Source organism: Mustelus asterias, chromosome 3 (genome assembly GCF_964213995.1).
Source record: "Mustelus asterias chromosome 3, sMusAst1.hap1.1, whole genome shotgun sequence".
In the NCBI taxonomy this organism is placed as follows: Eukaryota; Metazoa; Chordata; class Chondrichthyes; order Carcharhiniformes; family Triakidae; genus Mustelus; species Mustelus asterias.
In genome coordinates, this window is record NC_135803.1 from 44,630,312 (window position 1) to 44,657,229 (window position 26,918).

A 26,918-nucleotide genomic window follows, 5' to 3' on the forward strand; every position below is an offset into this window, starting at 1 on the left:
TCGTTGCATGCTGAGTATCCCACTCTCGGTGCTGCTGCCCTGATCCAAGGCAGAGTATTTTCCCCACAGCAAGTGAGGTAAAACTGGAAAGTCTGTCAAACTGAACTGCAATTGTGTACCTGCTACTGCTCTATTATAGAGTCAGAGATTTGGAGGCAGGAAAGAGTGTGGGCAGTAGGTAAGAAGACTCTACCACAACACAGATTCCCTCTTTAAAATAAATGTAAAGTTTATCTGAGGCAAATGATGGGGAAAATAGAAGCATTTTGGATGTTTCCATGCTCTAAGTTGAGCAGATGGTAGGGGTTTGCAAGCAGTAGTAAAATCAATTTATATTACTGCAAATCTTCCATGATTATCTCCATTTGGAAGGACTGATTTTCACACATTTGCTCCCAATAAGCACTGCTTTTTCCCAGCTATTAAGGTCAGGAAAGCCGGGAATAGGCTTGTTTCTGTTAGTTTCTGCCCTTTTTATGTAATCCCAGGAATTCTGCTTTTTAAAAATTTGTTCATAGGATGTTGCCATCACTGGCCAGCATTTGCTCCCCATCCCTACATGTCCATGAAAAAGTGATGGTGTGACCCCAGAACAAGGACAGAAGCTGCTGGGTGTGGAGGCAGGTTGGGCAGAAGGTCTGTCTCTGTGTACCAGCACTTTGTTGAAGATTTTAAAAGCATTAAAATAAAAAACAGCTCTCTAGCCCTCACTCTCCATGGCCCATCCATACCATCCTATGTGACCTCATGCCCTGCATATCGTCCATGCCAACCTGTGCTCCTCCACCTAACCTCCGTGGCCTTTATAGCTTCTATGTCAATTAATGCCCACCATCCTTTGCACCTGACAATTCAGCCAGTATTGACGAGCGGCAAACCTCAAGAGCCATGCTGAGAGTAAAATAAACTCCTTTGTTTATAGCAGACTTTTAAAAAAAAATAAACCCATTTACATTCCTGCAACTATATTATCCCTTATAGGAACAGACATTTGATTTATAAAAACAAGCATTGGAATTCATAGTCCCGCTTAAGAATGTTTATGAACCATTTGGAGCAGTGAAATGGAAGGCTGTGAAATCAGTCATGCAGCATAAATCCAGTAATGATAATCCTCTGGCTTACTTCAACAGGGAGTGAAATAACAAGCAATGTTTGTTACAATTCCGGATTTTTTTTTTCCAAACATTTAAAGGGAATGAATTTTAAATGCCTTGATAGCTTGACAGTTGGTTTTTACAGTTCCTCTTGCCAGATGTTCTAACAGCTCTTTTGATAGTTCTAATACATTTGTGTACTTTAATGCACATTCAGGACCATGTTTATCAGTTCCAAAGTCATCTTTCTTTTCCCAAAAATGTCCTGGGACCATATCCAAAGGCCTCTCCACCTCAGAACTTATTTGAAGATTTAAAAAACATTAAAATAAAAAACAGCCCTCACTTCACATTCAATCCCACACCGCCTCATTGCCTTGCATACCTTACATGCCAACCTATGTCCCTCCACCCAACCCTGATGGTACCCGGCTTGTCAAAGAACTCCCCAAGGCTTAGACCTGCTTCTACAAAGATCTAATCTGCACAAATGTGTTTCGCACTGCTGGCTAACGAAAATCAGAAATGACTAGAAGCAGCTGCTGTTTTATATGCAAAGCTTCCCCCATGAAACATGCATGTGCCAATCCTGACCCAGGCCCATTCCTGCCACAGTGAAAATGATAGGTGCCATGTTTGGAGGTGAACTTCTGTATTTCAGCCTCATCCACAATTTTAGCCAAGAAGGAGAAGCTTGCCATCATTGTGAAAATTTAGGCCTATGTGCCCCAATCTCCTGTCTCATTATCTTTGAAAAATACCAGTGAAACATGACAATGTGGTCTGCCCCCATATTATTGGTAATAGTCTAAGTGTCAGGTTGAAGACCATTTGGAAAATTATTAATTTTATTTACTTCATCCCAAAGATTTTTGAAAATAAATGCTGGTAGGACATCAGCTGGGGCAAGATTTTACCTCGCTCAAAACCCATTCTCTTACACAAAGTTAATTGAGTCTGAGGATCCCAGTCTGAGATTAATGTGCACCTGTCCCATCAACATGTGCTGAAGATGCTTCAGGAAATCTTAGACTTAGATACGAACAGGAGACTTTGAATACATTGCTTCTGCCTAGCTATTGGGAAAAGTGGGATAGGGAAGTGTTTTCTTAATTACTATAATGCTGGTAATTTAACTATTTTGAGAATTCCACTGTTCAAAGGAAACAATTGGGCTATCTGGAGTTGTTTTTTATATTTATTCACAAAGCTATAAGACACCTTTTGGTATCACTGGTATTGGATCTTGATATAGTCACCTTCATTGTTATCTTAAAATGGATACAGTTGCACTAATTGTTTTATTTGTAATATGTAAACTTGGGTTTGATAACATCTTTTCTACATGAACCAGTCTTCCCCATCTCTAAGAGATAAAGTAGTTAATGCAAATCGTCTAGCAAAAGCAGTTTTGTTTATTTTTTGTATGTAACACTATCTTTAAATCAAATAAACTTCCTTTTTCTTTGAACCTTTAAAAGCAAACTTTAGCTTACTAAAGGAGAACAGGAACTTTTGAGGTTTAGTTCATCAAATTCATTAACCATGCTGTTTAGATATAGTTTCTAGCCACACATCTTGCAGAAATCCAGACAATCTTGGTTAAAGAAGAAATCATAGAATCCCTACAGTACAGGAGGCCGCCATTTGGCCCATTGAGTCTGTACCGACCACAATCCTACCCAGGCTCTACTCCCACAACCCCACACATTTACCCTGTTAATCCCCCTGACACTAGGGTCAACTTAGCATGGCTAATTAACCTAACACGCACGTCTTTGGACTGTGGGAGGAAACCGGAGTACCCAGAGGAAATCCACATAGTCTCAGGAAGAAAGTGCAAACTCCACACAGACAGTGACCCAAGCTGGGAATCGAACCCAGGTCCCTGGCGCTGTGAGGCAGCAGTGCTAACTACTGTGCCACCCCATGATGAATTCTTTTTAAATTACATGCCAGTTATACATCTATTGACCTTGATATGATATTGTCGTAAATTGTACGCCAGGATGTGATATATTTATTCATTCAGTGCATGCAAGCTGGATATGATGTTAAAACTATTTGGGCTTTCTAGATTGAACAATTAAATAAATTATCCAGTGCAAAAATGAGAAAGGAGGTGAAATTGGTCAATGCCCCGTGGACTAAAATGGGCTGATAACAAATTGATAAACCACTTTACAGCGCTTCCAATTTTCTTTGCCTGTGACTTGGGAATGTATTACTCATTTATTAACATGACACCAATATTGGGTATTGTAGCAAGCCCAGTGCTTGTACCACTGGGACTGATTAGTTTCCTGGATATGTCTTGAGCCCTTTTCTCAGAATGAAGATATTATCAAATAATGGCTTATGGTCTAAAAAACAGATGTTTCATTAAGAATAAACAGTTAAGCAGTAGCCAAGATAGAACAGTAGATTACTCTAGCTCCTGTGGTTTACAGAACTATATCTACACCTTTCCCCCATATGAAGACAAACAAGCAATTAAACACTTCACTATTTCTCTATAGGCTAGATCTGGGTCAAAGTACATACGTGGTGAAATACTAGGAATGCCGTTGTATCCAAAAATCTATGTATCAATCATTACAGCAATAACTGTGTCACAATTCAAACAAATCCTTTCAGACAAGCCATCAATGTTCAATTGAATATTATTGAAAAGAGAAAACAGTTGCTGAAGCTTTTCATCTTGCAGTCATCAGGACAAATGCAAGAATACCAAATTTCAAACAATCATAAGAATTTATAATACAGGAGAAAAGACTATGGATTTGTTGGCAAATCAACTCTGGCCAAGGCATTGCTACGGAGGTCCAAAAGTGGCAACCTTTGGCCCACTTATGGGTTTGCGCAATACACAGCAAACAGTGATCTAATCTGGATATCCATTGTCCCGCAGGATAACTTTGATGTGCCCTATTTCTGAGTCAAGCTTGCAAGGTGAGCAAATGACTATTGGGCTCTATTTACAAGATTGATTTTACAACTAGCACGTCGAGGAAAGGGAGTGTGTTAGACTACTCCGTCTCAAATTTACATTTACAACCAACGTGAGACAATAAGTCATGCTTATACATGGCTCATTTACGTTTGCTGGAAGTGACCTGTTCTCGAAAAATAAGAACAACATATTCAAGCCTTGTGCCTATTTTGAATTCCCGGGAGCTTGGGGAGCCGAGAGTTCTCCTTTGGCTGCGGTGTTGCCATGGAGAAAGCAATCAGAATTGGCTTAGAAACCAATCAGCGCAGCTTTTCTCCTGTAGTATTGTGATCATTTGAAATTTGGTGTTCTTGCGCTTGCAAGGTGAAAAGCTTTGGTGACAGGTCTCTCTCTTTACAGAAATAATCTGTATTACCAAGCAATTGTTGCACTGCCTAATTCCTATTTGCAGTCATTCATTTTTGAAAAAATGCATCATGGGCCTGACTTGCACCTCTGTACTAATCATAGAATCCCTATAGTACAGAAGGAGGCCATTCAGCCCATCAAGTTTGTACCGAGCACAATCCCACCCAGACCCTATTCCCACAGCCCCACACATTTAGCATGGCCAATCAACCAAACACGCACATCTTTGGACTGTGGGAGGAAACTGGAGCACCCAGAGGAAACTTGCACAGACACGGCGAGAATGGGCAAACTCCACACAGACAATGACCCGAGGCCAGAATTGAACCTGGGACCCTGGCACTGTGAGGCAGCAGTGCTAAACTGTGCCACCGTGCCGCCCTCAGACTTTTGGTGGGGACATCATTCTGCCTGTCCGTGTTTCTGTTTTTACTGGAATTTCAGATCATGAGTAAAAGGAGTGACAGCTTGGTGAAACCAAATACTTCATCACCCAGATTGCCCAATCTTTATGCTTATAAAAAGCAATTTCAGGGCTCATTTTTCAACAGTATATGTGAGCAAAACTTCTTTAGGGTCTGGTTGAGCTCATGTAATTCATTCATGCGCCAATATGACACTGACCTAGATGTTGGCCTACCAGGCAATATAATTAGATTAAGATTTTAATAAATAAAATTTCAATTTATAACTGTACCACAGCCTAATTAATTGAAGAATTAGCAAATTAATAGTTTTAATAAGAAGATTTCTACTTTCATACAAATCTGACATTGTTAAGAAAGCATTGCCCTTTCTAAATGGGGTTTGATCTTTTTTTTTCATGTGGTGGAGAAAACATATTTTAGTAAAGTTCTGACTGTAATGGATGTGAGTTTAGATATTTGTAATTTGCTTTCTATATTTGTTATTTAGAATGGAAAGGGAATTGGCTGACCTTTTACCTACATCCTTGTATAATCTTGCTAAACAGTTTCATAGCTTTGAGGTTACAAATAACACATCGGTGAACTTTCCTCTATATTCAGCAGTGGTCAGCTGACTTCTATAGTTTGTGGCAGCTAAACAATTGCGTGGGGACTGATTGTTCACCCGCTGAGGAAGGAAACATTTAGAATTGGTCGCACATTTAATGTATGTTTGCAGTATAATGTTACTTATGATTAAGCACAGCACAACCTGTTGAATATAAACATTATCCCAAACACTTATTGAAAGGTCATTCAATGTAGAAAGAAAATTTGTTTAATGAAAACAAAATGGACTTGAGCAACATTAAGGCCCCACTTCCCCTCTGTGGGGCAAATACGTCTCAAACAACACATTTACATTACAAACCTGAATTGCATGAGTTGGTGAGTTTTTTTGTGTGACTATCTGCCCAATTTCCTAAAAAAAAAGCAAATTATTTTATGCAAGTTCCATTCAACAGAATGGTGTAAAATTTCTACAAATGGATGCCTGCAAAGAACAGACACTTGCTGACCAACCCTTATATTGTAATAGATGCAATTAATTATAATAGACACATTTTGAAACCACAGATGCTCACAAATTATGACAGTCAATCTTCAATGCCAAAACAGAATGGCATTGATCTCTTTGCCTAGAGAAATGATCCTATCTCTGGAATTAAATGCTTTAAAAAATATATATTCATGTGGGTGTCACCGGCGAGGCCAGCATTTTTACCCAACCCGAACTGCCTTTGAGAAAGTGTCATTTTTTAAAAAATAGGTATACCCATGGTGCTGTTAGTAAAGGAGCTCCAGGATTTTGACCTAGTGACAGTGAAGGATCAACAATGGAGTTCCAAGTCAGAATGGTGTGTGGTTTGGAGGGGAACTGGAATGTGGTGGTGTTCTCATGCATCTATTGCCTTTTTCCTTCTAACTGGTAGAAGTTGCAGGTTTCAAACATGTTGTTTAAGGAGCCTTGATGAGTTGCTGCTGTGCGTTTTATGTGCAGTGCATATTGCTGCCACTGTATATTGGTGGTGGGAGTGAATGCTTAAGGTGGTGGACGGGGCGCCAGTCATGCAGGCTGTGTTGTCCTGCATGGTGTCCAGCTTCTTGGGTGTTGTTGGAGTTGCAGTCATCCAGCAAGTGGAGAGTATTCAATCACACTCCTAACTTGTGCCTTGTAGATAGGCTTTGGGGAATCAGGTGAGTTACTTGCTGCAGAATTCCTAGCCTCTGACCTGCTCTTGCAATCACAGTTTTGATTTGGCTGGTTCCGTTCAGTTTCTGGTCAATGATAATCCCTGGGATTCTGATGGTGGGAGATTCAGCAATGGTAATGCCATTGAACGTCAAGGAGAGATGGTTGGGTTCTCTCTCGTTGGAGATGATCATTGCCTCGCTTTTGTGTGGCATGAACGTTGCTTGCCATTTATCAGCCCCAGCTTGAACATCGTCCAAGTCTTGCTGCATATAGACACAGCCTCAGTGTCTGAGGAGTCATGAATGGTGCTGAACATTGTGAAATCATCAGCCAACATCTTTACTTCTGACTTTATGATGGAGGGTGATCCTTGATGAAGCAACTGGAGATGGTTATGCCTAGGACACTCTGAGGAATTCCTGCAGTGATGTCCTGGGACTGAGATGATTGACTTCAAAACCACAATTGTCATTGTGCTCGGTATGATGCCAAGCATAGGAGAGCTTTCCCCGGATTCCCATTGACTCCAGTTTTGCTAGGGCTCCTTGATGCCATACTCAATCAAATGGCCTTGATGTCCAGGGCTGCCACTCTCACCTCACTTCTGGAATTCAGCTCTTTTCTCCATGTTTGAACCAAGGCTGTGATGAGATCAGGAGCTGAATGGCTCTGGCAGAACCCAAACTTGAGTGTCAGTGAGCAGGTTATTCCTGTGCAACTACAGCTTGACAGCACTGCTGATGACCCATTCCATTACTTTGCTGATGATCGAGAGTAGATTGCTGGGGCAGCAATTAGCTGGGCTAGATTTGTCCTGCTTTTTATCTACAGGACACACCCGGGCAATTTTTCACATTGCTGGGCAGATGCCAGTGTTGTAGTTGTACTGGAACAGCTTGGCTAGGGGCGCGGCAAATTCTGGAGCACATGTCTTCTGTACTATGGTCAGTTTATCATCAGGTCCCATAGTCTATACAGCATCCAGTGCCTTCTACCATTTCTTGATAACACTTCGAATTGAATCCAGTGGTGAAGACTGGCATCTGTGATGCTGGGGACCTCTGGAGGAGGCAGAAATGGATCATCCACTGAGAACTTCTGGCTGAAGATGGTTTCAAATGTTTCAGCCTTGTTTGTGCTGATGTGCTTGCACAATTCTATCCCAGGGCTAGAACCTGTGGATTCTGGAGAGAGAACTCTGTTTCATCAAAACCCAAGAACTGCATTGGAATGACTGTGCTCTCTCGAAATCGGGCATGGGTTATTAAACTAAAGATTATTACTGCGCGAGATCCTTTGCCACATGTGACTATTGAAGTTAAGAATAATATTTAATATGAAAGAGAAGGGGGATAAAAAGAGGAATATAAGAGGATGTGATAGTTGCAGCATAAATTGCCAGCAGTGGTTGGAACTGGCACCCTCCCTCCAGAGTTGTTGCGCTTGGTTTTCTCTCTTTCCCTGCTTATGTGTGGCTTCCTGATATTGGAACTTCTCACACAACAGTGCAGGGGGTCAATGTTGCAGATTCCAGAATCGGAACATCCTTCTCTCAGCGTAAAAATAATTCAGGATTGTAATGAACTGGGAAATTTCAACAAACAGAAAATGAGCTGAAATCACATCCCACTGGTAGGGATCCAGAATTAGTCGTCATCCCAGGTGAGAACAAGAAATCAGAAGGAATGCTGCAAAAGATCCAGCCAGTCCTGGAATATGTACATACAAAGATCACTTTGAAATTCAAGTTCCTTGGGTATTCAGAATTAATGGGTTTCACAGTTCATAACCTCAGCCTCCCTAACTACTATTCCATAACAAAGCTTCTCATCTTACTCTAATCAAGATAAGTGTAAGGATGCCAAATTTCAAGTTTATACCAAAAGGAATACGTTCAAACCTTGCTTTTTTTTTCAAATTCATGGGAAGCCTATAGTTCCCCATTTTTACTTCCATGGCAACACCGCCAGAGTGAAATTGCCAACCAGTCAGCAGCCCTTTTTACTCCAATCGTATCAATTGTTGTGATTGTTTAAAATTTGACATTCTCGCATTTGTCCTGATGATTGCAAGACGAAAAGCTTCGGCAACATGTCTTTTTTTTTCAGCAATATTAAAGTTGTGTATTACCAAGCAACTATTTATTCCATACCAGGTCAGTGTAAGACCAGTATTAACTTGGGTAAAAGACAGACAGTATTTGAATACAATTAGCATTAGTATTACTAGTGTTATCCTTTATACCAAAGTGTGGGAGGAGGAGTTCAAATAGCTTTTTTGTTGATGGCAGTGTTTTCCAAACAACAGTTACATCATTACAAAAAATTCAGAAGGAACTAATAAGTAGCTAACTTTTTTTGGATCAAGGGATCAATGAATTTTTCTTATTAAATCTGATTTGCAGTTGCATTATAGGTTACTTAGGAAATACATTTTCCTATAACTCAAACTATAAACTGTACAACATTATCTGCAGTACACCATGTTAAAACATTAATGAGCCAAAGCACAGAATGTTGGAATTTGAGTTCTGTCCTGTAGTTCTCCACATGGCGAGTTCCTGAATCATCTGTGTTTGGCTGTTGGGAAATAGATGGGTAATGCAGGGAAGATGGAGCCGATACTAGCTTAGCTTGCTCCATGTACACATTTGCCTTTTGGGAATCAGTTCAAACTGTAATTGGCTTGTACCTAAAAAGGGGCCACTTTCTAATTGGTGAGCTTTGAATCCTAAAAAGAAATAGTTAAATGTGCCTTTCACACAATCTGTCAGACATTGGGGGTGGGGGGGGGGAGCTTTCCTGACCCGCCCACCATGGAAATCGTAGCGGACGAGAGGCGGATCATGCAAAGGTCCGTTTGACCTTGGGCGGAATATTCCAGTTTTGGGGCGAGCGTGGCTGGAAAATCCTGCCCATTCTCATTTAATTCCTATTGGTTAGATTGTTATCCATCTACAGATTACCAGTAAACATGTATATTTAGCTTAGTGTCATATTTTCAGGTTTGAAAATATCACATGGATACTTGCATTTAATAGGCTATTATGTTTATAAAAATTGTACCAAGTAATAATTAAACAGACAGGGAACCAACCAAATGGAATCGTGATTCTTTTTGCAGTTCTCCAGTTCATTTATCAGAAACCGCAGTGGATGAAATTGCAGGGAGAGCCCCCATTGAAATCCACCACAATTATTACTGTCAACAACAGAATGCCACTAAGTCTTCAGTTACTCTGGCATACTCCTCCAATAGCTCCTGTAGGCCAGAACCTATGGTATGGCCATGACTCCGCTAGTACTGTCTTCATCTGCTCCAAACATGGTTGGTTTTCAATATAAAACTGCAGCAGTGACACCCCCCCCCCCCCCCCCCACCACCCCCTTGGGTTCCATGGCTATTATAAAGACAGTAAGAAGTTTAACAACACCAGGTTAAAGTCCAACAGGTTTATTTGGTAGCAAAAGCTTTTGTGTGGCTTTTGCTACCAAATAAACCTGTTGGACTTTAACCTGGTGTTGTTAAACTTCTTACTGTGTTTACCCCAGTCCAACGCCGGCATCTCCATATTATAAAGACCTGTTTGAAGGCTATTAAAACAAGTCTATGTATTGAGCTGGGGACAAACCTGGCTCAGATTCTAATGTTTATTACAATCAAGATGAGTACCTATCCTGTGAGCTTAAAGTTTATATGTGGATATAAATACTTCTCATCACATTGCTGTGGGGTGATAAAAAGGTGATTTCAGGCATTTGAATTATAAAGAAATAATCAAGTTTTCCATGTAATTTACATAACCATTTCTGCCTTTCAGTTTAGTTCATTCTGTCAAAAAGAAACTTATATTTGTATAAGGAACATTCTTGATGAAAGTCTGTACATTTTATTATGAAGTAACTGCATAATCATTTCTGAATTTATAGTTAGACATGTACAGATAGGTTTATAAATAAATATCTAGTTTTAAGCAAAGTTTTTGACTTTAATTTCACAAATAAACAAAGACCAGAAAGATTAAATTTGAGTACAGTTAATGATCAAACTCCAATATATCTGTTTCCCCAGTGTCATCTGGTGCAGCAGCTGGGACTCGGTCACAACCTGAAGGCTCTGAATTTTGTTATTACCATGTTTGAAATGCTTGCTCCTCAATCAAGTGAAACGGTTGAAGTGACGGACACGTCATTTGATGGAGTGCAAGTCAGAGTGTTTGAACCCAAGAAGAAGGTTGATGATGAACTAAAGCGAAGCATTATTTACATTCACGGTGGAGGTTGGGCTTTAGGAAGTGCAAGTAAGTAAACTGCAAAATGAAATGATGTATTTCTTAATCTTCCTGTTAAACACTTGTACAACAAATGTTTCATTTAGTTTACTGGAGTTTAAAGACAAATAGATAAAGAAGTCTATTTTCGCCAAGTATGCCTTTCTAAAATAAGTCCTGAAGAGAATATTTCCAATTATGCACTTCAGAGGAAAGGCTTAACTAATAGCTACTGAGTATATGCATAAGGAGCTATATCACTCTGAGAGCACTCAGAGAGGAGATGAATGTGAGGTATCTCGGAGAATACCTCCAACTATGTCTTGTTCTTATTTAACCTAACCATTAGCACATAAATAAACTTTTTGAACAAAAGACCACTACCTCCAGCAAGATCTCTCCTGGAGTAAGAACCCAAGGGCTCCCAAGTGTTGCTCTCCATAATAGATGGTGGCAGCAGTGACTACACTCACAGAGGAATAGTAGAAAATGATTGGAAAATCCTCAGATGAAACCCAGAAATAGTGCAGAGCAGCAGGTGAAGGACTTCAAGGCCAACCGAGCAACCACACAAGAGACAACCAAATAATGAGGGCAACCCAGTGACTGTAAGATGAGTGGCAGAGAAAATGACAACCTTGAAACAGGCTCGAGAAATGGCTACTACTTTGCCCCTACCAGAATCTAAGGGCCCTAGATAGGCTGAACAGTAGCAAAATTGGTGAAGACATTTTACCAGTATCGTGAATAAAGAAAACAAAGATTAAGTCAGCACTTTATCTGCTGTTAGGGCATAGCAGACTCTGTGCTGGCCAGACAGGGAATGAACTGAGACCCAGCTTCCTCCAAGGATGCCATTGGAGCCACGGACCTGTAGTTCAGTTTTGATGATAATATCGTCATAGAGAAAGCAAAAGGGGGGGGGGGGGGGGGGGGGTGGTTTGGTCAACAACAAGGCGAAAGGATTGACTCACTCATCAACAAATTGTGCTGCCTAGCCAAAAGTTGAGAGTGTGGAACACTAAAAGATGACCTGATAGAATAGTCTTTGCTTTTTAGATGACAATCTCGCTGACTTCTTACAATCTCAAAGATTTGAACTTGAGTAAAACCATACAACTGGCCAGGAGGTTTTCTAGCGCGGTTGTAGCATCCCTACCTCCGCGCCAGAACCTCCAGGTTCAAGTCCCAGCCCAAATTGTCAAGAAATATATTTCATAGACATCAATGCTCTTCCCTTCAAACCTTTCATCCACTTCCACCACGAGCCTGGTGGAGTTATTCGAAAATGTGACTAAACACATTGATGAAGGGAAGGCGGTAGATGTGGTTTATATGGATTTTAGCAAGGCGTTCGATAAGGTCCCCCATGCAAGGCTTCTAGAAAAAGTGAGAGGGCATGGGATCCAAAGGGCTGCTGCCCGGTGGATCCAGAACTGGCTTGCCCAAAGGAGGCAGAGAGTGGGTATAGATGAGTCTTTTTCTAAATGGAGGTCGGTCACCAGTGGTGTGCCCCAGGGATCTGTTCTGGGACCCTTGCTGTTTGTCATTTTCATAAATGACCTGGATGAGGAAGCGGAGGGATGGGTTGATAAGTTTGCTGACAACACAAAGGTTGGTGGGGTTGTGGATAGTCTGGAGGGATGTCAAAAGTTACAGAGGGACATTGATAGGATGCAAGACTGGGCGGACAAGTGGCAGATGGACTTCAACCCAGATAAATGCGTCGTGGTCCATTTTGGTAGGACAAATGGGATGAAGGAGTACAATATAAAGGGAAAGACTCTTAGTACGGTAGAGGATCAGAAGGACCTTGGGGTCTGGGTCCATAGGATTCTAAAATCGGCCCCGCAGGTGGAGGAGGTGGTTACGAAGGCGTATGGGGTGCTGGCGTTTATCAATCGAGGGATTGAGTTTAGGAGTCCGGGGATAATGATGCAGCTATATAAGACCCTCGTCAGACCCCACTTGGAGTACTGTGCTCAGTTCTGGTCACCTCATTATAGGAAGGATGTGGAAAAGATTGAAAGGGTGCAGAGGAGATTTACAAGGATGTTGCCTGGATTGAGTGGCATGCCTTATGAGGATAGGCTGAGGGAGTTCGGTCTTTTCTCCTTGGAGAGACGTAGGATGAGAGGAGACCTAATAGAGGTATATAAGATGTTGAGAGGCGTAGATCGGGTGGACTCTGAGGCTTTTTCCCAGGGTGGAAATGTCTGCTACGAGAGGACACAGGTTTAAGGTGCGGGGGGGGGGGTAGGTACAGGGGAGATGTTAGGGGTAGGTTTTTCACAGAGGGTGGTGGGCGAGTGGAATCGGCTGCCGTCTGTGGTGGTGGAGGCGAACTCAATAGGGTCTTTTAAGAGACTCCTGGATGAGTACATAGAGCTTAATAGGATGGAGGGTTATAGGTAGGTCTAGAAGGTAGGGATGTGTTCGGCGCAACTTGTGGGCCGAAGGGCCTGTTTGTGCTGTAGTTTTTCTATGTTCTAAAGAGGAACTATGGGTCTAATCAACAGGGTCCTTATGGAAATGTACTCCATGGACAGTGTTCCTTTGGAGAAATGGCATAACAAAAATTCCATTCAATCACAGGCATAGGCTTTCTGACCCCCATCCCATTAGCTTCCTGGTGGGTACGTCCAGCAGTGCATTCAGGAACTGATATCTTGTCCTATCCATCAACCACGCTGTTAGTGGACCAGAGGCGCAAAAACCTTTCTTCCCATGTACTAGTAGGAATTCATACACAGGAATGGCTCAAAACACATGATTTCCACATTTGCTGTCATTTTGTATTTCACACTGGTACTCTATGGAAGACGTAGGATCCTTGGGACTTGGTGAAAGCGGAATCATTGAAGTACTGACCAAGCATGGCCATGCCCACTGATTCCATCAACTAAAACAAAGTTTTGAACTAACGAACACATTGCCGCAGGCAGCTCAGTGATTGCCTCTCCCTCTGAGGCTTGCTGTAGAATCTGTCCCAGAAAGTCTAAGCCATAATGGCCTCCACCAACCCTTCATAAGCATTGACCAGAAAGTTTGATTAGCTTCACAAAAGAACATCTAGCTGCTAAGAATGTTTTTTTTTTGGCCTTGTTCATGCAGGAATGCGATCATATGACCACCTTTGCCGGAAGATGGCAAAAGATATGAATGCTGTTCTTGTCTCTATTGAGTAAGTAATTGCAAGCCAACTGCATTATTCTCTTGGTTGATGCATTTTTAAGATAATTTTGTAGGTCTTTTGTAGAAAACTTGGAGCTGGCTAAATATTGAAGAATAGATACTGTCAGAATTCAAAATTATTTTGTGATTAGATTCCATCTGGTTTCCACTTCAGTATTTTCATCCTCATGGAAGGGGATCAGTTAATTCTAACAGCTGTGTTTTTTTTTCATGTTGTAGCCAAAAGTGAAACAGTGCCAAGAGGTTTACTTGTGGCTAGATGCAACACAACATTAATGAGATTTATTTGCACTTGGACTGTCTGATCAAGGATCTGACTTATGGGCCTTGATCCTTTGTTCTTGGCCATATGCCACTTCTGGCTCAGGAAACCAAGACATTTTCATTCCAGAAAGAACCTATTTATCTGTGATAATGGAGTATGAGGGAGAAATTTCCAATTGATTTCTGGTGTATTGTCAGCGAGGAATGGGGCAAGTAACATTAACTCTTTAAGGGCCTCTGATTTAGCCGCAGCAAGAACAGGAAAACTCGATGGAAGCTCAACTGACACATGCTCTACTCAACACTGTCATTAAGCCTGCAGAAGGCCCATTAATTTGGACCTGTTTACACCCATGCCCTACCTGTAAAATAGGTGCAACAAGATCCAATATCTCTCACAGAAACTTATCAATGAGGAAGAAACAAATCAACAGATGCTTAAAGAAGAAAACTTAGATGTTTATTTCTGACACTGCACAATGATCACTATAAAGAATTTTATTTTTAAATTGGATGTAACATTTTGAAAATTTGAATTAAATGTGCATTTAATACAGAATTGCAGTTTTCTCAGCACCACGCGACTCAGAAAAGTATTACATCAAGTCAAGCTTTACAAGTTCAATCTTATTGAAATTAATTACATTATGTGCCCTTGAATTTAGATACCGTCTTGTCCCAGAGGTTCATTTTCCTGAGCAGTTTAATGATGCTTATAGTGCTACCAAGTATTTCCTACAGCCTGAGATTTTGTCCCAGTATTCCGTGGATCCGGATCGAATTGCAGTTTCTGGAGACAGTGCTGGAGGAAACCTGGCTGCTGCTGTAACTCAGCAGGTAATACCATTCATTAAGGGTTGGACAAACCATGATGATTTTAACAAAATATTAGATGATGACCTCTCACTAATTGGCACAATGCCTCCCATTGTTGTGATCTTAAACTTCGAATTAGAACAAATACTGATATTGAAGAGGAAAGCAGCTCAACATATATAACAATGAATGCATATTTGAAGAAAGCTATTTGCGCAAAGTTGGAGAGCTATTTAAATTGAATGAATGTTAATGTTTATCCCAGATATGCTGCATTGTTATTATTATAATGTTAAAATAGAATAATCATTTGCAACTTTGAAAAGGCAACTTGCAGATTTTTTTTAAGGAAATTCAAGGCCTGTAGCAGGTGACAACCCCGTTTTGACTTCAGTGTCATAATTTGGTCTTTCAGCCATTACTCTGTTGGTAACCTCTGAGCCAGAAGGTTCTGGGTTCAAATCCCACTCCTTGAAGACAAAGATCTCGGTTGAAACTCCAATGTGGTACTGAGGGATTGCTGCACTGCCAGAGGTGCTAATAAAAGGACAATAAAAATAGAAAATGGTGGAAACATGCAATGGCTCTGGCAGCATCTGTAGAGTGAGGAACCGAGTTAAGTTCTCAGGTCTGTGACCTTTCATCAGAACAGAACTTTAGATTTTTTTTGCACCAGATCCCTGTCTGCTCGCAGTTGTACTTGAAAGATGTCATTGGTTACCTTTCAAAGAAGAAGGGGAGACTTAGAAAAAATCTCAATTACAAGGGAGGAAGTGTTAGGTTTTTTAGGAAACAAGACAGACAAATCCCCAGGGCCAGATGGCATCTATCCTAGACTCCTCAGGAAGGCGAGAGATGCAATTGCTGGGCCTCTAACAGAAATCTTTGTCTCTTCACTGGACACAGGTGAGGTCCCAGAGGATTGGAGGATAGCAAATGTGGTCCTGTTATTTAAGAAGGGTAGCAAGGATAACCCGGGTAATTATAGGCCGGTGAGCTTGACGTCCGTGGTAGGGGAGTTGTTGGAGAAGATTTTTAGAGATAGGATATATGCGCATTTAGAACTGAATAATCTCATTAGCGATAGACAGCATGATTTTGTACGAGGGAGGTCATGCCTCACAAATTTGGTTGAGTTTTTTGAGGAGGTGACAAAAACGATTGACGAGGGAAGGGCCGTGGAGGTCGTCTATATGGATTTTAGTAAAGCATTTGACAAGGTCCCTCATGGCAGGCTGGTGCGAAAGGTTAAATCTCATGGGATAAAAGGTGAGCTAGCTAGATGGGTGGAGAACTGGCTTAGTCATAGAAGACAGAGGGTAGCAGTGGAGGGGTCTTTTTCCGGTTGGAGGTCTGTGACTAGTGGTGTTCCGCAGGGCTCTGTACTGGGAACTGTGCTGTTTGTGATATATATAAATGATTTGGAGGAAGATGTAACTGGTGTGATCAGTAAGTTTGCGGACGACATGAAAATTGCTGGAGTTGCGGATAGTGATGAACATTGTCAGAGAATACAGCAGGATATAGGTAGGCTGGAACATTGGGCGGAGAAATAGCAGATGGAATTTAATCCAGATAAATGCAAAGTGATGCATTTAGGTAGATCTAATGTAAGGGGGAGCTATACAATAAATGGCAGAACCATCAGGAGTATAGACACACAGAGGGACCTGGGTGTACAAGTCCACAGATCCTTAAAGGTGGCAGCACAGGTGGAGAGGGTGGTGAAGAAGGCATATGGCATGCTTGCCTTTATTGGACGGGGCATAGAATATAAAAGTTGGCATATGATGTTGCAGCTGTATAGAACGATGGTTAGGCCACATTTGGAATACTACGTCCAGTTCTGGTCGCCACACTACCAGAAGGACGTGGAGGCTTTGGAGAGAGGACAGAGAAAGTTTACCAGGATGTTGCCTGGTATGGAGGGTCTTAGCAATGAGGAGAGATTGGGCAAACTGGGGTTGTTCTCCCTAGAAAGACAGAGGATGAGGGGCAACCTAATAGAGGTGTATAAAATTATGAAGGGCATAGATGGGGTGAACAGTGGGAAGCTTTTTCCCAGGTCGGAGGTGACGAACACAAGGGGTCACGGGTTCAAGGTGAGGGGGGCAAGGTTCAACACAGATGTCAGGGGGACGTATTTTACACAGAGGGTGGTGGGGGGCCTGGAATGCACTGCCAAGCAAGGTGATTGAGGCGGACACGCTGGGATCGTTTAAGACTTATCTAGATAGCCACATGAACAGACTGGGAATAGAGGGATACAAAAGAATGGTCTCGTGGGCACATGAGCGGCGCAGGCTTGGAGGGCCGAATGGCCTGTTCCTGTGCTGTATTGTTCTTTGTTAAGCCTGGCCAACATTCATCACTCAATCAAAATTACTTTAAAAAAGATCATCTGGCCCTTATCACATTGCTGGTTGTAGAATCTTGCTATACCACAGTAGTGGCTAAACATCAAAGGTACTTCATTGGCAGTAAAGAGCTTTTGGATGTCCTTAAGTTGTGAAAAGCATTTATATAAATCCAAATCTTTTTATCTTTCCAGATAAATTCAGTTCATCTGTCCATTTTCTGTACCCGTAACATGATTTTTAGTCAAATGCTGTATAAATTCTACTATATAACAGTATTGTGTATATTCTTCCAAATTACTTAAACAATACTATAAAGGTGAATGATCAATAGTTCACAGAATTGTTATGGTACAGAAGGAGGCCATTTGGTCCGTTGTGTCTGCACTGACATTTCTGAGAAAACCTCTATTTCTTTTGATTACTGCAAACATTGTCATATGGGTGAAAACTGGTAGCATCAACTCCCTCAAAAATGTTCTAAACACTTCAATTTTTGTTTTTATGTTTTGTAGCTTGTTATCGACAGAAGCATCAACATCCGACTCAAGCTACAAGCTCTCATTTATCCAGTACTTCAGGCTCTTGATTTCAATACTCCATCCTACCAACAGAATACGGCTACACCTATCTTGTACAAACAGGTCATGGCCCGTTTCTGGCTAGAGTATCTGAATGGTGACCTAAGCTTTGTTCAGGCAATGTTGATCAACAACCACACAGCTTCAAATCTAAGTCAGCTGACATCGATCCGTGATCGCTTAAACTGGACAAACCTTCTACCACAATCACTTATAAAAAATTACAAACCTGTCATCCAGGTGATGGGAAGTCCACAGGTTATACAGGAGTTGCCAGCGCTACTGGACCCAAGAGCAGCTCCATTACTTGCAGATGAAAAAATCCTGCAGTTGTTACCAAGGGCCTACATCCTGACCTGTGAACATGATGTCCTAAGAGATGATGGAATAATGTATGCAAAGCGTTTAGAAGATGCTGGAATAGAAGTGACTCTTGACCATTATGAAGATGGATTCCACGGCGCCATGATATTTGCACTGCCCCCGACCAACTTTGATGTGGGAAGCAAGATCATGAACAACTATATAAACTGGCTAGACAACAATTTGTGAACCTTTTAGTCAGGGATTGGGAAGTTGCAATAGAAAAAGTTAATGCAAGCTGTTCATTTGGAAAAGACCTATGTATTTATGCAATGCAACAATCCAATGCAAATTTGTGCTATAGAATTACTGAAGCTATCTTGTTGGGCTTGATCAAATTTTAACGTGCATTCTCTATACTACAATAAATCTGTATCAAGGCAATTAGGAAGAAATGGTTGTATTAGCTATTGATTGAATAACAATCAAAAAGTGGTACTGCTTAGCATCTCATTTACATGCTAACTTGGCATGTGATGAAATCCTCATTAGGTCAACAATGTTTCTGATCTTCACTGTCACTTGGTGGAATCAGCCTTTTGGTGTACAAAATTCTTATAAATATATAAAGGTTATTTGTGGTCAATGACAGTGTAGACGTTTATCATGTGTGCACTTGAATGAATCTAAAAGAATCAAACCTGTGTAGCAGTGGAACTCGCACAAGATCATTTGATGGGAACTATCTTAACACATGCAAGTAATGAAAGTCTACTTAATTATACTTCCAGTAACAGTTTTTGGGTACAAAGACTACTGGTAACAATGGATAATTACTGATGGATTACAATAAACCTGCATACATTTTCTTTCAATGACCAAAGTAGTTAATCTCAAATGATAATCTATATAGTCAAACGACCTAACTGTTGGTTAGAAAATACATTGTCTGTCCAATAAATTGACATCCGTTTACTTGTCAAGGATTAATGATAGTCGTGGAATCACCACAAATTTATGTGGTAAATTCTGTAGCTTATTTTTTAAAATTACAGAGTTGAAAGTTTAAAAAAAGAACACCTTCCCCCAACAATGGAGTAACTTCAATGTACTAATCTCACTCCTGATTTTTTAAAAAACTGCTGAAAGTCCATTGTTTTGTTCTCGTCACTTAAACCAAACCAGGGATTTGTGCTTTGTAATCGCTCTCTTGCATGTTCATTACCCTTTATTGTTCAGATTTCACAGTATATAATTTGATTTGATTTTGCTGGCAACATTGAAATTGACCTGATCAGGACTACACCATATTACAGTATTGAGAATTATTTTATTTAGTTTGAAGCCAATGACACAAAAGGCAGTATATTTAGCGGTTTTGTAGGGTTTTTTGAAAACAGTATTTTTGCTCATTTCAGTTTGTTTAACACTTTCCTGATCTAGCTGAAATGCTATCTCTAATGAACAATTAATTTGCCATTATGGATTATTTTTATATTGTCAATTTCTTAGGAAAACACAATTGAATATTCTGAAGTGCTTTGGTATGAAACCTGGGAATGGGGGTCTTCAGAGGGGTGTCCTATGACAGTGGTGCCGCATCTGCCTCACGTCCACACATAAAGGATCACTCGATAGCTAACATTGATGTTGCAATTAATTATATCTACAAGTTTTCAGCAACAATAATGTTTCTTGTTTGCTGCTACTGTGAAAATTCCTTCACCCTGTTTGAAAGTGTTTTGGGTTGATGGGCAAGAACATTACTATTCCTTCGCCATATCCTTTTCTCCCTTCCTGAAAGTAATGGCTCACATCAGGATGTGGGTTCAATGGCCCTCTTTTATATCCTACTTGAACTTTTCATGTGAGCCTAGACTGCATTGAGAGACAGCACAAGCAAGCTTGATCCTTTCCTCGCCTGACGCTCATCAATACCTTGGAGTCACTTCAAAGTAAGGAGTTCAGATGATTTTATTATTTTTGACGAAGGTCCAGTGTAGCACCTTCCTTGACTTGTAGAACTCGCCAATGTCAAAACTAACTTTCATAATTTTAATTAAATATCAGCACTTGAGCTTTTGCAAAAATAATCTTAGCTGTGGCAAAGCCCTTAATTAGACCTAAACATTGTTCAGAATTCCTTCACTCGTTTTACCACCTCACACTCCCCTTTTGGTGTGATCACATTTTCGGAAACACGATTTATGGACTAGTAAAATAAAAATAGCGATTGGCCAGTCAAACTGAGTGGCCAACAAAATTAAGCAGCTTGATTGAGTGAAAGAAGAAAAATGTAAATGCAGTTTTCAAACGTGGAGATTTATTCTACACACACGGTGGTTTTTAATCTGTTTTAGGTTATATTGTTTACATTAGTACCAACCAGTGCTGAACAGGACTCCTCCTGGACAGTCATGACATTCTCGCTGTCGTTGGGTATAACTAGCAGGAAAAAAATATTAAAATCATTGTTTGAAATATGCACTGTTATAGAAAGGAAATCTGCCAATCCTTGCATAGAATGTTATCTCAGTTATATATGAACAAAGATATTGTAATTTGCCTATTATTTGAAAATAACATCCAAATTTTGATCTCGCATATAACTACAAATTATCAACAGGAACATTGCTTATAAGTAAACTAAGTGAATTTTGAAAAATTATTTGTGCAACCCCAAGCATTTGTAAGATATCAGAGGACTGCTAGCTTCACTTTACTAGGATCATGCAAAAATCTATTCCACATATTGGATATGTATCAGAAATTAAAGATCACATTTCATCTTGTGATTTGTGAGCTCCTTAAAAATAAGGAGGGAGGCAGGAACCAACAATATACTTCCATCTCCCACAAATAGACCATTTGCACAGATGAAAAATCAGCTAAACCCACACGGGATGCATAATGAGCATTGAACCTTTCAAAATATTGTTTGAAAATGTCACTTTAATAAAAAGACATCTAAAATATGCTTTTACATTGTAATAGCAACAAACTGCAGAACTCTAATTAATTATTAGATGGGGTAAATGCAGCTGAACAAAGGACAAAATACAGTCTTTCCTTTCCAAACAGGGTTTTGTCCCAGAAGGACCAAATGTGAGTCTTGAAAAGACCTAATTGAGAATACAATGTTTTCCATTTGACTCTAAATTTGTTGTTTTACTGTATTTAAATTAAACCTTTGTGTTTTTATGTATTGTGATTCTGTACAAAGTAAAGTGCACTTTAAACGGGGCAAATAAACTAAAATTGATAAATATTTCTCGACTGTTTTCATGAAGTTAATTAATAACAACTTTGTTACAAATTGTGACTACTTACTGTGGTAGTGATCAGAAATTTGAAAGCATAGGCCATTTTTATGTTAATTAGTTTTGGCTTCAAAATTTTAAGTGACTTGTTTCTTACCCAGATCAGTTACAGATGAAAATACAGGGTATCTTTGTTCTCATTACTGGTTTGATTAAGATACATCAGCTTTTGTTGAGGTGTTGGAGGTTAATCAGTTCAGTTCCAGGACATCACTGTAGGAGTACCTCAGGGTCGTGTCCTAAGCCCAACCATCTTCAGCTGCTTCATCAATGACCTTCCTTCCATTATAAGGTCAGAAGTGGGAATGTTCGCTGATGACTGCACAAGGTTCAGCACCATTTGCAACTCAACTACTGAAGCAGTCCTTATCCAAATGCATCAAAACCTAGACAATATCCAAGCTTGGGCTAACAGGTGGCAAGTACCATTTGTGCCACACAAGTGCCAGGCAATCACCAGCTTCAAGAAAGAATCTAATCACCTCTTGACATTCAATGGCATTATCATTGCTGAATCCCTTGCTATCAACATCTTGGGGTTACCATTGACCAGAAACTGAACTTAAATATTGTGGCTACAAGACTCCGAATCATGCAGCGTGGAACCCAACTTCTGACTGCCTAAAGCATATCCACCATTGTTATGATATGACAGGTGATAATTGTCGAGCTTACCAAATCCCGAAGGGAAACTTAGCCAAGCTGTGACTATCCCCACTATTTACAATTTGTATTTTTGTGATGTTATGGTTCAGGTCAGAAACTCCAAAGTGTTTTATGTAGCCTGCCTAGATCATATGTTTTGCACCTTGAATTTGGCTAGGATAAGCATGATAGGTTTGGACGGCACAGTGGTTAACACTATTGCCTCACAGCGCCAGGGACCTGGGTTCAATTCCGGTCTCGGGTCACTGTCTATGTGGAATTTGCACATTCGTCCTGTGTCTGCATGGGTTTCCTCTGGGTGCTCCGGTTTCCTCCCACACTCCAAAGATGTGCAGGTTAGGTAGACTGGCCATGCTAAATTGCCCCTTAGTGTCAGGGGGACTAGCTAGAGTAAATATGTGGGATTACGGGGATAGGGCCTGAGGGGGATTGTGGTCAGTACAGACTCGATGGGCGAAATGGCCTCCTTCTGCACTGTAGGATTCTATGATGTTTCACTTCAGGTATGATTCAAATGACCCACTCGGGAGCTTTTATAAAACAAAGTTTAATTAAAAATATTGTTAACCTGTATAGTAAGAATATTAGCAATAACTTATCAATTATAACCAACAGAACAACCACAATAATGTATACCATTTAACAAATGTATCTAAGATGTTACAATCAAACAAAAAAAACCCTTGCCATAGACAAAGCCCCTTTCAATAGGTTTAACACAGCAAAGATAATGCTCACGTGATACTGGAACCGAGCCCTTTGGGTTGGAGAATTGAAAACTCTGTCTTGTAAGTTCTAGCAGTTCTCTTGATACACACACAACAGTTTGAAGTCCGAACAGCTTCCCAGAACACCAGGGAGACTCTAAGCAAGCTACCAACAGCAGATTCTTTCCTTCAGGAAGGTAAGATGCATTGCTTTCAGCTAACCAGCAGAATTTCCAAAAACAGGAAGAGAAAGAGAGCGAGAGAAACACTTCTTTTCATCTTGATGCCCCTCCTAATACTAAAACCTGCAGTTCAAAACTCAAAATGAAAGAACTCCTGTCACCTGACCTGCCAATGCAGGCATAAAAGATCCCAAAGTAAAAATAAACAACCCCCATTTAAGCCACTTGACTTCTCATAGACAGCTCAGCAACAATGACATCAGCTAAGGCTGTGAGCTGCAGTAAGTATGATGTTTAAAAAATCTCTTAAAGGTACACTAACATCACAATGATGGAAAGGTGTGTTAAAGTCAGAAGTAAAGATTCTAATCACACTGTTGGAGATATTAACTATTAAATGAAAGAAAACTTATTCACACAATATCCCAATTACAAAGTTAAGATTGGTCTTATAATATTTCCCAAAAGGTTTCTACTTAGCTAGATTCACAAAATGAAGCATATTTTCCCAGACAACAGTACCTTTGGATTCTTGATTCATAAAAAATATTCTTCCAGTAATATTACCACAGTGCACCCAACGTTGCCATAGGGGAGGTATTTCACAGGGCATCTTTCTCCCTCGTCAATGCAAATGCAAGGCTTATAACAAAATCTTACACTCTGAAACAATCAAACACTTCTCTGGGATAGTCAGAGGCTGCTTACTTCACAGGTCTGTCCTCGCACCGCACACTCTTCAGGATATCACATGGACCCTCTAATATAGCATTCAATCTTTCCTTGAATATGTTTTTCGCTTTCATCTTTAAACCCGTTGTTCATAACTTTCTCTGGAAGTTACTTTTCTCAGAATATAAAAGTCTTTCATGATTTCTTTATGGTGACATTTGATAAAATAAACTTAATAACATTGCTTTATTCATTTATGGTCTTTGCCAGTTCTAACCTTCCTTTTATTTCTCAAAACAAATCTTTATCTCCTCATGCAAATTTCCATCCATTTTTTACTCATTCCATCACAGTTGAGTGAATTTTCACTCCAAAATGTCTGTTAAACTTTATGATTTAAACTTTGCAGTCTGTCTCCAGTTTAATAAATACACACCGCCCCCACAACCTGTTCCACAGTATCCCATAGTAATACTGCAAAAAAATTATATTTATTTATACCATCTACAAGGCACAAGGCAGGAGTGTGATGGAATACTCTCCACTTGCCTGAATGAGTGCAGCTCCAACAACACTCAAGAAACTCAACAACACCCAGGACAATGCAGCACATCGGCAGTAGTGCATACTATCTATAAGATACACTCACCAAGGCTCCTTAGATAGCACCTTCCAAACCCACGACTGCAACCACAACCATCTAGGGACAAGGGCAGCAGACACATGAGAACTCCACCACCTGGATGTTCCTCCCCAAGCCACACACTATCTTAACCCAACTAGAACCAGGAATAGGGAATTCAGATCCTTGAGCCTGCTCCACCATTCAATACAATCATGGCTGATCTCCCCTCAGCATCAATTCCACATTCCTGCCCATTATCCATAACCCTTCAATCCAATAGTTTGCTTAGTACTTTTTCCTAGTGATGATGATTGTTCTCCCTTTCTATTACCTCTGCATTACCTGTTACTATTGGAATGAATACTAGTGTCCTCCACTGTGAATACTGAGGCAAAACACTGATTTAGCATCTCTGGTATTTCTATGTTCCCCTCTATTAACTCCCCAGTCTCATTCTCCAAAGGACCAACGTTCACTTTAGCTACTCTCTTCCTTTTTATATACTCAAAGAAACTTTTGCTATCCTTTTTTATATTTTATGCTGGTTTTCTTTCATAATTTACCTTTGCTCTTTTTATTACTTTTTAGTAACCCTTTGTTGATCTTTAAAAGTTTCCCAATCTTCCAGCCTGTCACTGGCCTTTGCTATATGGTATGCCTTAGTTTTTGTATTTATGTTATCTTTAACTTACTTGCTTGGATGTTTTCCCCCTCTTACAATCTTTCTTCCTTTCTGGAATATCATAGATTATAGAATCCTACAGTGCAAAAGGAGGCCATTCAGCTCATCAAGTCTGCACCAACCACAATCCCACCCAGACCCTATCCCCCTGACACTAAAGGGCAATTTATCATGGCCAATCAACCTACCCGCACATCTTTGGACTGTGGGAGGAAGCCCATGCAGGCACAGGGAGAATGTGCAAACTCCACACAGACAGTGACCCAAGCCGGGAATTAAACCCGGGTCCCTGGCAGCAGTGTTAACCACTGTGCCACCGTGCCTTCTCAAGGGCAGTTTCTGCCACTGCTCCTCAACTGTCCTACCTTTTAGTTTTTCTGCCTAGTCCACTAGGGCCAAATTTGTTCTCATGCCTATATAACTTCCTTTGTTTAACTCTAGAATTCTAGTTTAGGACTCCAGTTTTTCACCCTCAAACTGCATTTGAAATTCTGGCATGTTATGATCAGTCTCTCCCAGAGGATCCTGAACTATGAAATCATTACACAATATCAAATCCAGAACAGCCTGTTGCCCTGGTTGGTTCCACAACACATTGCTCCAAGAAACAATCTCTAATACATTCAGTGAACTCTCCCTCGAGGTTACTCTTGCCAATTTGATTAATCCAGTCTATATGCGTATTAGCATCACCCATGAAAATGGCTTGGAAATATATCACCAATCTTTTACTGCTGCTGGGTCAAAGTCCTATAACTCCCTCCCTAACACCACAATTGGCGTACTGACACCACAGGAATTGCAGCAATTCAAGAATGCAACTCATTACCACCTTCTCAAGGGCAACTAGGAATGGGCAAAAAGTGCTGGCCTAGCCAGTGACGCCTCACCGTGTAAATTAATTAAAAAAACTTATGCTTATGATCACCTTTGGATTATTTTGTGTCTATTTTCTCAAACTTATAAAAATTCAGATGATACATATTTTGATAGCTCAATTGCACAATTGCTGAGTTTACATATTGACCATCTCTAATAATACCTAATCATCTTAACTCCAGTAGTCCATTTTGAACCCTATACTTCTGATCCTCTGTTCCCAGATGCTCTCCATCATGAACACTGCTTATTTCTGTCCTTATCTAAGCCCATCTGCATTTGTTGCCCCCAAACACAATTAGGTTGCTGTTCACCTGGCATCCTTTGCCATTTACTGACTTCAGCTCTTGTGTCCTATCCACCAAATTCTACTTGCCTGTGCTTACCTCTGCCCTCACTAACCTACGTTGGTCCCAGTCCCCCAATGCTTCAAATTAAAATTTTCATCCTCATTATTAAATCCCTTCCATCTCTTTCCATCTCTGTAACCTTTGTGTTAAAACTTGCTGATAGGGTGATTCCAAGCTCCTGCCTCATCCATTGACAATGACAATTATTATTGTTAAAGAGCCCATTGAGAGCTTGTTAAGGGATATGTTCTGATTTTAATGGGGGCACATAGGCTGCATATGCTGCCTAGGGCAGACAAGGTGCAGGGGGGGCAACATAGCAGTCATGGCTGACCCAGGGGATTAGATGGTACCCATGAAAGGGTAACCCACACAGAGAGGAACTGAGCCATTGGCACGTAGGTGTGACCAGGCCAGCACAAGTTGTG

At 40.5% G+C, this 26,918-nt stretch overlaps 1 protein-coding gene across 1 annotated transcript in view; it reads left to right on the forward strand.

Annotated features, from left to right (window-relative positions):
* Positions 1-21,670, forward strand: part of LOC144490543 (neutral cholesterol ester hydrolase 1-like) — a 36,327-nt gene extending 14,657 nt beyond the window's left edge. The window contains exons 2-5 of the mRNA XM_078208270.1: positions 10,693-10,921; positions 14,006-14,075; positions 15,016-15,187; positions 18,039-21,670. Coding sequence (XP_078064396.1) covers positions 10,693-10,921; positions 14,006-14,075; positions 15,016-15,187; positions 18,039-18,656 — 1,089 coding nt within the window. The 3' untranslated portion in view covers positions 18,657-21,670. The remainder of the gene's footprint in view (positions 1-10,692; positions 10,922-14,005; positions 14,076-15,015; positions 15,188-18,038) is intronic.
* Positions 21,671-26,918: the final 5,248 nt, after the last annotated feature.